The sequence below is a fragment of the Engystomops pustulosus genome, chromosome 1, assembly GCF_040894005.1.
Source record: "Engystomops pustulosus chromosome 1, aEngPut4.maternal, whole genome shotgun sequence".
Taxonomy (NCBI): domain Eukaryota; kingdom Metazoa; phylum Chordata; class Amphibia; order Anura; family Leptodactylidae; genus Engystomops; species Engystomops pustulosus.
In genome coordinates this window covers 230366152-230380744 of record NC_092411.1, presented here as the reverse complement: position 1 = coordinate 230380744, position 14593 = coordinate 230366152, and the positions used below count along the sequence as shown (strand labels likewise).

Sequence of the window (14593 nt, the reverse complement as noted above, 5' to 3'; positions counted from 1 at the left end):
GCACTCCTCATTGTATATAGCTGCAGTATGAGGCGTCACTAAGGGATAACTATGGGGTCTGTCACCGCTTTTATTGAACAGGAAACCTGTGGATAGTCATGTTATATCCCTGCTGTCATGCCACCCAATGCTGCAGACTGCTTTTTATACAGACTATCTGCCGCATGTATATTCATAGAGGTATGCACAGTCCCATTGAAATTCATTGACACCATTACAAGATGCATGTACAAGAGACATGTTAACATTATGATTGGATGGATATCTGTGTCTTTCCTTGTTATGCCTCAATATCCCCAAATAACAAAAGTAATTTACTTGCAGTTTGTGGTCTTCAACACCATGGACCTTTACCCCCCATAAATTTAAAATTACTTTGCAGTATTATTATAAAAATCCTGTTAGGATTTTATTATGTGAATAGAACTGATCCAGGCCTAATTATACCCAGGTACTTTGTTCTGTCACTCCTGATGACATCGTCAGTGGGGGACATTTTGTTATGTGGCGCTCTCACCGCATGTTCTGCTATTTATTAGCTCCAACCTATTTATTTAGTAAATGTGTATCTTCTTTCTGAGAGCAGATCGGTAACAAAGCCAATGCAGACACCGACACTTTATGTAAATGTCCCCCAGTGTGTTTAATAGATCTAGTAACTTTAGTCTATCTACAGAAATCATTGAATATGTTCCATATTAGACTGGAGAAAGAAGTAGTAGTTGAAGACTAATTTACTTCAACTACAGTATTCATTTGGATTCATATACAGTAGTAAACCTATTCCACAGCCCAAAATCCTGTCCCTACCACAGGCCACATAACAGACATTTAGCAACATGGATAAAAAAAATTCTAATAATTCTACCCAAGTGACTTAATATTAGCTCAATATGGAGGGTGGAAAACTGTTTATATAGATTACGGGACGTTTGGCTTACTGACTTCATTCTGCACCGGCCATCACATTCAAGGGGACTGGTGAAAATGGTTTGATAGATGTAAGATGATGGGTACATATGAACCGGGTTCGGTCCCTGTAAATTCTTGGCTTCTAATTTGAGGCTGTTGCTAGTGATCTCACAGTTTTCCCCCCATTTAATTTCATTTACTGGTTTTTGACTTTCATCCTCTCTTATGTATTTTACCTATAAACGTGTTTAGAAATGGACTTATAGAAAATATTATTATATCTTCTGATAAAATCTCTACCACACCTGCGGGTGTGCGAGACGACGCTAGAGAAGTCCTGGGCTGTGTGCGTGCAGTTTGCCACCATACTGCTTGTCAGATTAGCTTTAATAAGATTTGCTCTCACATAGTTAATGTTCAAGTAGTTTAATCCTCGCTGCTTACATTTGGATACTTTGCTGCGACCTTACCCTTAAAGGTGAGTGTTTAGGTTGTGGTCCGATGCTGTCTTATTGGTCCCTTTATCTTCTGGCGTGTCTGTATGTCGCCACCATCTAAGGCCCTTTTGAGTACTACTCTGTAGATGAGTAGATCAATATGATTATTTGTTTTCTTGTTCTAATGCAATAGTACCCGTGGAAGTTGCACATATTTTATAGGAATAGATGTGACTAGCTTCCTGTAATGACATCATCAGGCTGGGTATGACATATAGGATTAGGTAATAGAGTCGGCACGTCTTCCTCCCTGACTCATTATGTGGTTAGTTTATGGTTCGGTTTCTATCATATAATATTTAAGGGAGGAAAAACAAACATCTAGTTTGCAATTTATTTGGTGTTGTGTGTAAACTTTTTTTTAATCACAATAATGGTGAAAAGCATCTTGTGATCTATTTGTATATGTTATAAGTCTGGTTTTTCATGGTGTGTGTTACCTCCCTGGATTGTGACTCGCTGGCTGCCCATAGTAGAAAGCTATGGTCATGTGTGAAGAATTCAGCAGTGTTATATAAAATGCAGGCACATATAGCATACTAAAAATGACATCAGGATCCTGTGCATGAATTATCTATATGACTCTTGCCCCCCAATGGATCACTGACCTCTTACCTTCCATACTGGTAAAGGTTGACCCCTCTTCCCTACATGAGGAGGCTATGGTATGTATGGTATGTATGGGATACATGGAAGAATTCTTTGCCTCATGCTTCAATCGTTTTACCACTTCCTTAAAAGACCGGCCTTGGCAATGAATTAGGAAATGGCTACCTCCAGGATACATACAGGTGACTCATGTGCAGTCATGTAGAGATCCTGTTCTAGAATCTCCGTATCCAATACTTTTGTTCAAATCTGTGTTGTGAATTTCATTTTTCTGCCATAGAGGAATTCAGGCCCTGACCATAATATTATTTTTCCCCAGTTTTATAGATGTGTATTAATTTTGTGGTTAGAAAATGTGGTACAAATGTGCTAGAAATATCTGTGCCTATTGAGAAGCGATGAGCAGTAGGGTAATGGGCAGGGCTGGGCGAGGGATGCCAGCATTCTTGTGTCTGACAGTTCTCTGCTTTCTCCTTTGCCCGTCCAGGAGACGACATGAAAGTCATCCAGAAGGATATTTAATAATGCAAAGGGCTTCTGCAGAAGGGCCGCTCTATTGCCTTTTCACTCTTCCCAAAGGTGTATTATACCTCCTATTAAGCAGGCACTTGGCAAAGTTGTGCTGGACCAGTGCCAGCCCTGCACTGCAGTAAATCAAGCATTGTTGTTTTCTGTAAGATATGAAGAGCTGATATTTGCTCAAATTCCAAGGATATCCAGGAGCCGCAGCTTGGCAGTAGTCGGGGTGTAGTGGCAGCTGTGCCCCATCCCCAAACACACTGGAATAAATTGGACCCCCACTACTGCAAGTTTTATTTAACATGGATGAACCTCTAGTGACTATTACAAAAAAAGCCTAGAGGAGAGCACTTTTTGCACATGTCTTAGTATTTTGGATATAAAGTTTGCTGTGTGTGAAACTGGACTGGGCCAATCCATACAGCTGGACCACATCAATAGACACACGTAATCCAAACGCTTACAGAAACAAAAGTGATGTACAATTCTTAATATGAAAATACCATTATTTATTACAACAGACCTGTCTGGAGAGATGACACTCCTCTTTGCTGCTAAAATATTATTCTATTTTCTACACCTGCTCCGTTTTTGGTCACCTGCCAGACATAGAACAAAATGCAGCATGCATGTAAATGCTAAAACATACTATATAATCCTGTTAAGTGTTGTGTAATATCATGAACAATTAATAAACCCGATTCATAAGTGTAGATGCCACCCCTTTTCTGTTGAATCTCTACATCCATTCTTAAAGGGGTTGTCCACTCAGAGCAATTAATAGATACTATTTGTGTAATGTAATGTTATAAGCTTTGTTTACTTCCAGTGGATACAGGTGCACGGCTCGTTAGTATCAAAAAGTAATAAAAGCTGTGTTATAACGAGCCGCGCACCTGTGTGACATCACATGATCAGGGACCAGTTTTTATCTGCAGGAAGTAAGAAATCAAAAGTATCCCCCCAAAAACAAGGTCGGAGGGAAGAAGGAGTAACCAGAAACCATTGTATGATCAACAGATAAAATACTTTTATTTGAACAATAACAATAAAATGACAAAAGATGGTATAAACAAATTGATACAGTAGATGACACAGAAAAAATAGCGTTCAGAAACCAAGGCAGTGATGGAAAATTAGTGTGTATAACATGATGGACTGTGGAACCCAAAATAGGGGGGGTAGGGAACCCACTGAAGTACTGGCTGGTAATGACTACCGTGCCTAGTGCTCATACAAAAATGTGGGAACCTGCACAATAATAGAAGAGGGTCCTTACCAATGGGGTGACAGTATGTTCCTCTGCCTGGACTGAAACGCTGGCCCCGACGCGCGTTTCGGCTCTGGAATGAGCCTTCGTCTGGGGGTGGCGTCATGGTGTTTGAGGGCCGTAAGATAAATGATCTAACGGCCAATAGAAATTTACACATTGGTGCACGTGGGTCAAGTGGTACCTCCCCTGGTGATGGTCAAGTGGTACCTCCCCTGGTTCCCTACCCCCCCTATTTTGGGTTCCACAGTCCATCATGTTATACACACTAATTTTCCATCACTGCCTTGGTTTCTGAACGCTATTTTTTCTGTGTCATCTACTGTATCAATTTGTTTATACCATCTTTTGTCATTTTATTGTTATTGTTCAAATAAAAGTATTTTATCTGTTGATCATACAATGGTTTCTGGTTACTCCTTCTTCCCTCCGACCTTGTTTTTGGGGGGATACTTTTGGTTTCTCTAGTGATTTGTTGAGTGTAACCTGTGCGTACACCAATAGGTGGGGGGCCACTCTTGGCCAGAATTGAAGGGATTTGTGCCACTTGGCCGCTACCTGTTTCCCACTTACCTAAATCTGATCTGCTGCCGTTGGATTTAAGGAAGTAAGAAATGAAGATTCCTATAGAATCTCAGCAAGCAGAGATCTAGAAAACCATGAAGAATTGATATAGAATAACAAACTCTTTCCAGGTCCAAAACTCGTATCAGAATTGTATATCTAGTGGCCAAAGAAAACCCCAAAGCCATGAGTACTATGATAATTATCCAGCAAACATCGATTGAATTCCTCTTTAAGTCGGATAAAATTTGGAGTAAAATTACAGATGGAACGCCGAAAGGACCTACACGTTTTGGTATGTGGCGCTTGTCATGGTCTCACGTGACTGGTGCTGAAACTCATAGGTCCTTCTAGTGTTCCATCTGTAATTTTACTCCATTCTATATCAAACCTCATTAAAAAGAAATCAATCCCTATTTGTCTGAATTGATGTAGAAAGTATATTAAAGAATTGGATAGTTTTTCATCACACAAACTGTATCAATAATTTGCTGAAAGTGGACAACCCCTTTATGACCTCTTGACAAGCCTAACAATATAGTATTTGTGAACATTTGGTTAGTCTAGTAATCTTAGTTTTTTCCATATGAGCAGAACAGCGCTACTTGATGCTAATGACAGGCTTGTGGGCTGATGAACATAGTCTGATGGATGTCGTCATCCTCTTTGTATCAGCCGTGTCACGTGTCAGTGGAGCACAGCATGTGTTCCTGGCTACAAGCTAATGCTTTCTGGAATGGTTTTTCCAATGCAATCTATAAAGACGCATCGGCAGGTTACTTCTAGACTCACTACTTCTTTTTCTGTACTTCCTTTCATATTTAGTGTCTCTCTATCCTCCCCATAATGCAACCTTGTATGACTTGTGAGTGTGACATCAGTATTGTATGATGATCATGAAGATATGGGACACGTTTTCAGTCTTTGTGAGAGGTTTGTATTGGCTACATGTTGTGTTAAGAAATAATTGGTAAATGAGAACTTCCTGGACCTAGATGTTGGCACATTGGGTTTATGTTTTTATTGCTGATGGTTTTCTTTGTCCTGCATAACCTGTTATCAGTAGCCGCACAATGGGCCTTTTGTCCAGGTGTGACGTCAGTAAATGCGTATTGGCCATTCTACATTACAATGGCACCTTCATAGCAGATGACATGAAACATGTCTGTCTATAGACAAAACCCACACTGTTCAGTGTATCACATCCTGGTCACCAGGCCAGGCAGGGCTATGTCCACAAGGTGGAGAGAAACTCAAGTGTGTCTTTAGCATCTGCTGGGTTTCTGCCTCATTTTTACTTCCTTTTTCTTATTGAAACTTCTTAACACTTTCTGTATTTTTACTCATCAGCTAAATTGTAAGCAAAGTTCAGAAAAATGCTAAAATTAAAACTAAAAGCTTAGGAAAAGCAGAAAAAGACATAACTTGGTTGTTTCACTTCCTGTCTAGAGTTTTTTTCCATTTGGTAAAGCCAGTCTTGTGCAATTGTCTGTGGTTTCAGAAGTCAGAGATCCGACTTTTCATCATTTCTTGTTAATGTCCACACCATGGATGGCTGCCTGATGTTCACATTGCCACTTATAGAATATATGATTACTGTAGGTTAGAGACCATTTATATTTAAACTGTGTTGATCATTCAGTTTGGTTAATGTGATCTCTCTTTCTATTATTTCAGCCCAGATGATATTGGAAGTTGCTGGTATATCCTTCTGTCTGGTTCTGTGTTCATCAAAGAGTCTATGTTTCTCCCCAGGAGCAGGTAGGTGGATGCACTATACACGTGGATAATAATTTCATAAATGTATGACATATATATTTACACAGTGTATTTTAATATATACAAATTGCTAAACATATTTTTGTTAAAAAAGACCTATGAATAGATATCTCTGTGTTTCCTATTAGTAGAGACTGGGGGATTGGGTAATCACAAACAAACTTTGAAAAGGGGATTTTTGGACTACGAATTTTAAATTAATATTACATTTTTGGGAGTTCAACACCCACAAATCAGCTCTGCTGAGCTTCTGATAAGCAAATAATAGAATGAACATATCTCCATTCTCTCTGTAGTGGCTGAATAGATTTACTGCAGCTAAGCTGATCTGCAGTAGCCTAGACCAACCACTTCACAGAGAACGGAGCTGTCTGCTTTCTGTTCTATTCAGTGTCTGCTGCTGAGAGGAGCTGATCAGTGGTGGTGCTGGTTACTGGACCCCTGCCATTCTAATAGTGAGCACTTATTGCATGGATATATCATCAGTTTCTATGCTAGAAAACATAATCAAGGCTGGGTTCATACAAGGAGCAATTTGAACCACAATATATACTTGCAGGATTGTGAATGAGAATTAAGAGGGTTCTCCATGAATATGGAACAATCTCATGGGGCCATGGCCAAGGGGAAAAAAAATTACACCCCTCCAGTTCCTGCGTTGCTCCAGTACTTAAGGTTTTGAACCTGCAGCTGGTCAGAAGTTCCAAATGGTCACAAGACCCGCCTCATCCAATGACGGCCCACCTTGGACCAGCGAATAACACAGCATGTAAAGTGCCCTGAGAAACAGAGGTGCATCCTGTCTCTGAGAAGGCCAGCCATTGGATGAAGCAGCTGCCCTGACCTTCCAGAACTTCCTGTCGGGTGCAGGAAGTACCAAAGCGACACAGGATATGGTAGCCAGAGTTGAAGCATTTGTTTTGTTTTTCTTTTACCTTCTTCTTTGCACCTTTCTCATGTACATGGTAAACCACTTTAAACATCTCTTATCTACACGCTATTGTTAAAACCTGCTGTTCCAAGTGACCTGTGCTGTGGCTTTCAAGCCTGTCACCTGTCAAAAACTCACATGAAAAGTTTGAAAGATGAGGTAAAGGAAGACTTCTAAGAGATAAAACAACATTTGGCTTTTCTTTGCTTCTTTCTTTTTTTTCCCCACACTTCACAGGAGGCGAAGCCAAATTACAGTAGGAGTAGGTGAGGCCGCCATGTGCAGCAACAGCAGCAAAGTTTTAGGCCCGTTGGCTAAATAAGTCATGGGATCTGTCCAGACCTGCAGGAGTATTCTATGATATTCAGGTTACTAAATGCTGGTATAAAATAATTTCTGTACTTTCCTGTATTTGTTGTTCATGGAGGTTGAAGTTAATTACTGGAAAAAAAAAATCTTTGCAAACCATCACATTGCATGAACACATTGATGGGTAAACTATAACGAAGCCAAACACTTTTGTAACGTTTATATATATATATTTATTTATTTTTAAATATAGCTATTTTATTGCAGATTTATTCCTGTCTCAGATAAAGGAATTGTAAAATGTGCTCTATATGGCACAAGGGTATAGACTAAACGCTGTTTGTTTCCCTGTAAAAGGCTAAAAAATGTAGTGGATTGAGGCAATGATGGAGAGTTTAGTGCAGGTCTAGACAGTGTCGATAATATAACAGGTACCTGTCTTTTCCCTGTTCTCTTATCGAATAAGTAAAGATACTTTGCATATGAAAGTAGTTTCCTGCCTGTCTTCACCTCCAAATACAAAAGGATTATGGATTGTAAATGCATTATTGATAGGGCATTTGCTCTAGTTGTCATTGTACTGCATGGAGGGCAGATCCCTCCCTCACTATTTCTCTTTGCTACACTCCCTGTAGTGACTCGTTACTATTTTATTTGCTTTATGTGTTTGTACTGACTGCCCCCGTATCAAGGTTCTTCAGGGTGTAAGTGGCCTTCCCTTTCTGTGCAGAATGAATCACCCACAATCCTACTAAGTAACATGAATCACTTCCCTGTGGGGCTTGATTCATAACAAGAAAATGAATTGAAGGTCAAAAAGATGAAACCTTTAAAAGAAAAACTGTCCTTGTTTTTTTTTGTTTGCTTAAAGGGTTTTTTTTCGAGCTAAAATATTGATGACCAATTTAAAGATAGTGATCAAAATAGTGAGGTCCATAATCCACAACTTTCATAGATTAGCTGTAGCTCCATCCTCTGGTGTGTTGTACGAAGGGAGTAACTATATCTTATCTCCCATTTATATAGCTGATCTGCAGTAACCTGTTGGGACCACTACACAGAGAGCGGAGCTGTTTCATTGGTTTTCTCTGTTTCTCAGCTCATCTGTGGAGTGCTGCCACATGATAACTCCCCCCTCCTCTTCCCATAGGTGATGAACCTTTACTATTGATATGGTATTAATATTTTCAGTTTGGAAGTAAATTGTGTCCACTTTTGTGAACTGTTCTCAACGATATTGGCCATAATGTGTGGAACCTGGATATCTATATTCTATTCCTTCATTTATTATAAATTGTGAGAACCGCTTTCATATAGATGGGTTCACATCCAAATCCTCAGATGCATCATGACATGCCAGCTCACATTCCCTTTAAGCTGAACATGTTAGGGGAAGGGTACAGTCTCTAGGGAGTTTATCTCTAGACTTTAGTCTTTAGTTATGCTGGTCTCATTCCCTACACAATGGTTACATTGTGAATTACAACATTGAGGCATGCCAAATATGTGGATAAACATCTGCTTATAGATTTATGGATGTTTCTGGGTAATGGTTATGTATATATAGCTGCAATTAAGTGTTTGTGGACTATGGAGTAAGAAACTTACGGATGATGGCGATAATGTGCATATTTAGGATGTTCTGCTCTAACATACATGACCATAAGATCCTGTCCAGAGGCGTGTACATCACCCTGTGATCCTCCATAGGGCCAGGTTTTGTGGTGGTATTTCTTTCCATTTTGTACTTCGAGTTTGTGGTTCAGTTTTTAGGACTTGTGAACCCAGATTCCTAGAATGAGGGATTTCTATTTTTAGGATAAGGTTTATAGGGATTTAAGGGGGATACCTTGTGGATAGAGATGTTCTGCCTATCCATTTACTTCTGTTAAATAGTCCTAGGAAGCTTGGTCTAGTTACATGGGACGGATGTCACTCTATGTTTTAGTAGAGTATTGGCTATAGGGTCAGTCGTCTTTGAGAAAACCACTTTAAAGCCGGTCATACTTGTGCATTTTGTTTCCTTCATAGGTTTGTCAAGTGTTATGACCAGCTATTTTCAACCAAGGGTGCAAATGTGTGTCCAGGGACTTAGCTAGACTAGTGAAACATTGGTCACCAATAAAATGGGTATAGCCTCCAATTTGCAATACAAGTTCAGTTATGTCAATGATATTGTATTGTCCTTGTGATCCAATTAGATGTAATAATTGACCTTGACCAGTGTTTGTCCATGCTATGTGAAGGTAGAAGCTGCTTCTACTAGTATAGATCTCATACTGAGGTGTGGGTAATACTTTAGTATCTCTACTCTATAAAGATCACAAACACAAGAGGACGCTGGAGGAAAAAAGTCTCCCAGTCACAAGGAGAAGAGGAGCCACTGTGGGACACCAGGGATTGAATAGATAGGGGAGGGGGCGCCTACTGGAAGTTGCTTTTTCAAGGATCAGTGAGGATGACATGCGGAGACTGGCAATGGCGGGTATAGGGGATTTTGACTGGTTACTGTAGATCAGTCGGCAGGAGAACCCATGAGAAATGGTTGTGTCACATAGCTATGAAGAGGTCACTGTGGACTCATGACTGAAGCGTGTCTGGGTATGAAGAACGGATTATTACATGTGTCCTCCAAAGGAGGATCACAGCTACTACATATCTTCTTGACAGAAGATGGCTTGAAATATCCAATTGTTTCGCATCACACACATTATTAAAAGAAAAGGTCCAATTGTTTCGCATCACACACATTATTCAAAGAAAAGGTCATGTTCCTCCTTTCTAAAAAGATATTCACTTGTTCCTTTCAAGTTCTAAGAAAGTCACTGACCTCTGTGTAGAGAGAAGTGTGGCAATCCAGGTTATCATAAGGCACTAAAAGCCTGATCAGCTTCTAAATAGCTAAACCGCTCCTCTAACAGAGAAAAAATGAATATATTTACATTCACAAGTGTCGAAGCTCCATATTTCTTGCCATATGTAATTAGGAAAATGCTATTTGACGTTTACATAGCAGGTACAGCAGAGCAGATTGATGTATAGTTCTAGGGAAAGAGATTCCTACTAACCTACTATCTGGGATCTACCTAACAAGGTATATCAGATGGTAGGTTCCTACTGCTGAGCTAATCCCCATATTGTAGCGTGTCTCCGCCAAGCTCCTATCTTCTTTTCTGCATTCATGTTGGGAAGCTTCACGACGAGAATGGCATCCCACCTACCAGCGCTCCCCTTCCTATGCTCACATTCTCAGGACCATATCTTCTTTGTGATGCCGTTGTTCTGCATAGAACTCCAGCTTCCCAATGAGAATTCCCAAAAAGCAGATAGGAGCATGGTGGGGACGCGCAGATTAGCCACGTACAATGCGTTGATAGGAGGGATTGGCCACGTCTACTGGGGCATGGAGTACCTGTTGCTCCCACTCCACTTGGGCGTGGAATAGCTGCAGATGATAATTTGCATAATTATAAGATACTGTAAGTTTTTTTTTAGGTTCTACACAAATCTACTATTAGCCACATACAGTGTGGGTAGGAACCTACCATTTGATCTACCTTGATAGGAAGATGGTAAGTTTCCTTTAAAGAGAACCTACCACCACAAATCTACCTATAAAGGTAGATTGGGTGGTAGGTGGATCAATGGGACGTGAGGATAGCCCTTTTAAGGGCTAATCCTCACGTCCCCACACTTTTTTGTTAACTTTTATTAGACATATATTCAAATTTACTTATGCAGCTACTGGGGCGTGGAGTAGCCGCATCTGAGGTTACACGAGGCGGCTACTCCACGCCCCGGTAGCCTCTTTTCCCCTCCTACTCCCCCATCTTCGTCGCGCAGCTCCGCGTAGCTGCGCGCCCTCGTCCGGCGATCCTGCCGTCTGCGCATGCGCAGAAGAGCAGGCCCGCGCTTGTTTCGGAGCAGTGACTGCGCAGGGGCGGGCCTGCTCTTCTGCGCATGCACAGACGGCAGGATCGCCGGACGAGGGCCCACAGCTACGCGGAGCTGTGCGACGAAGATGGGTGAGTAGGAGGGGAAAAGAGGCTACCGGGGCGTGGAGTAGCCGCCTCGTGTAACCTCAAATGCGGCTACTCCACGCCCCAGTAGCTGCATAAGTAAATTTGAATATATGTCTAATAAAAGTTAACAAAAAAGTGTGGGGACGTGAGGATTAGCCCTTAAAAGGGCTATCCTCACGTCCCATTGATCCACCTACCACCCAATCTACCTTTATAGGTAGATTTGTGGTGGTAGGTTCCCTTAAAGGATTTTTTGGAGCACAGATCTTTATAAATATCTATAATAATCTGTCTTAATTAACACTAAATTCCTTGCTCCACATTTTAAAAAGGGTCGCAACCAAATTTACAACTAGGTTAATTAGGCCATTCACCATATGGTACAAAGTACGACTAGACCGTTCTATACTACACGTTATTTATAAGTCAGCAGCGGAAAGGTTGGGATATCTGGTGCAGTTTAAAACAGCCCAACTCTGTCCTATTGGCTGAACTTAGCAGTGCAGGCAATAACTGTTTACTGTAGTTTGTCGCGCTATGATGCAAGGACTTCAGTCCAGGGCACTGTCTCTGGGATCCAACCAGTGACCGCTCTGTTTCAACGGACTGTGCATGTAAGTGTGCGGCGTGATAACTGTGCACCTTCTATTAGTTGGATTCTTTTTACTACTTTTTGTGCTCTGCATAGCAAATTAGGCCACATTCTCTTATAGATACTTGCAACTCTTTTGTACCAGTCGCGCTTGTATTCTTGTTCTTTTTTTCTTGATTTATCTGCACTTCTCTTCCTGTTCTATAACTTTAAGGTGCATTGTATACTTGGAGTTGCAGCTTGTGTTACCCTGTCAGCATAAGCTATCTCAATCTTACATGCCGTTTTTTGGATGTAATTACTATTTTGAAGGTTAGGCAGTTTGACCTTGGAGGTAGTAAGCGATGGCAGCCATGCTTACCCTTCTACATAGACGTGATAATGAGCAGCTGTCATACAACTCATGAAAATGGTATGTGGTGGCCCTGTATGTGCAGCATGTGCACGACGTCTCCTCTGTAAGGAGCCGCTCTACTGCTGTGACGGGAAGGCAGCAGGGCTGGAATGTTTCCGGTGGGATTTTGTTTTTCAGAATAAATGTTTTTTTTCTAAACTAAGACACCCGCATGTCATTCTGATGAACGTAAGGACACATGCTCTCTACAGATGTGAGGTAGAAATCCTATTCCCATGCAGAGGAATAATTCTGGGGGAAAGCTGCAGGTTCTGTGCAATGGATTTAATGTACGCTAGTAACTTCTCATCAGCCTCTCTGAAATTATATCTTCCTGGAACGTTCATTTCTTTCTTGTACAACCTTTACAAAACAAATACATGAAGATTTAGCCCATTAACGTAGCGTTCACACATGGCGTTTACATTGCATTTTGAAACATAATACAACAGCTGAGGAGATTCGCCTAATTGAATACAGGCGGTCCCCTACTTAAGGACACCCGACTTGCAGGCGACCTCTAGTTAAAGACGAACCTCTCTGCCCACTGTGACCTCTGGTGAAGCTCTCTGTATACTTTACTTTAGTCCCAGGCTGCAGTGATTACCGGTAAGGGTGATGCCACACACGGCATTTTGAACCCGTTTTTGGTCCGTTTTTAAGCATTCCATTTAAAAAGCACATGTGTTTTTTTTTAAATGCATGCGTTTTTACAGGTTTTGCCAATTATCTTGATTGAAAATGGTCAAAAACACATGCGTGTAAAAAAATCAAAAACAAAAAAAAGCGTGTTTTAACGGATTGCTTAGAAAACGGACCAAAAACGGGTTCAAAACACCACGTGTGGCATCACCCTTAGGTGTCTGTAATGGAGCTTTATTGAGCATCCCTAGTCCCATTATAGCAAAAAATTTTGAAACTCCGATTTTCATTGGGGCAGTAAGTTTTTTTTTTTTTTTCCTGGATCTACAATTATTAAATATACAGTTTCAACTTAAGAGCAAACCTATGGAACCTATTTGCCTAAAATTTGCATTCACAAAATGCAGTGTTAACATTATATAAACTTGCTGCCTTGTAGAAGAAAAAAGAAATGGCACTCACCACCTTGAGATCTTCCTGTTTATTGTTATATACCGGTACTCACCAAAGCATGGCGACATGTCATTCAAGCAAAGGGGAGAGTAGGACAAAAAGTGCAGGACATCACAATAAACATAAATGAAGGCCATTTCGCACTGGAGCACACTACATCCGGTACATTTGTGTGTCATCCTATAAACTGTTAACATCATATAAACTGTTGTATTTTGTTAGTGAATTCTGTTAACAATGCCTTTTGTAAACGCAAATGTTTAATCAATTTTATAAGGCAAATCTTCTCTCTTCAGCTGTTTTTTATTGCGTTTCAAAGCACAATGTAAACGCCAAATATGAACGCAGCCTCAGTGCAAGTCCTTTTGATGGCTTATGGACAGACAAGTGATCTGCAGGAGGTCCATACCTGCCCCCCAGCTGCTCAGCACCATGTAAACATGGGGACTTTGTGGCAGTGCTTCTTCTCTACTATACCCAGGATAGACCATCAATAGTAATTTCTGGAAAACCCCTTTAAGATAATGATTTCTACAACTTCCATTCATATAAAATCCTTGATGTTACATGTATGGCAATCCAATGCTCATTTGTGGCAGGCTCACTCTTGGACGACTTCTGCAGTGGGTCGGGTGACTTTTCTAAGCCATTTATTTGAAGTGAAGCATGCTCTGTTCTGTTCTGCTACGTGTGAACGCAACCGCAGTATCATAAGTGGCGTTCATTAATTCAAAAAATCTCATATGATGATGTGTAGTCCTGTGGTTGTGTAATACAGTTTTCTTTACGTTAGCTGGCTTTGGATATCTGGGAAGCCTTGTATTATGTATCTGGGTTCTTGAGTAAAGAACTCATTCCCGCTGGTCATTAAGGGTTTTTGCATAAGGATAACATTGTTCATTAATGATCCACATAAAAGTGAAATTGGAGTATAGTTGTGTGTCTTTCTTTATAGGGCCACCCCTCCTGGATCATATGGATGCAGATTACTGATAAGCTGGCGCTCTATTGAGTGCACAGATCATTGTTACCTGTGCAGGTGGATTGTGCCTCTATTATGTCTTGTATTTACATGTCATTCAAATTATCAGCAAAAGCGC

The 14593-nt window shown here is 40.7% G+C and overlaps 1 protein-coding gene across 8 annotated transcripts in view; it reads left to right on the top strand.

Moving 5' to 3' along the window:
- The window catches only part of RAPGEF2 (Rap guanine nucleotide exchange factor 2), a 144721-nt gene that overhangs the window by 61030 nt on the left and 69098 nt on the right, over positions 1 to 14593 (top strand). For all 8 annotated transcript variants that reach the window (XM_072120461.1, XM_072120446.1, XM_072120453.1 and 5 more), the window contains exon 4: positions 6049 to 6132. In XM_072120461.1, coding sequence (XP_071976562.1) covers positions 6049 to 6132 — 84 coding nt within the window. The remainder of the gene's footprint in view (positions 1 to 6048; positions 6133 to 14593) is intronic.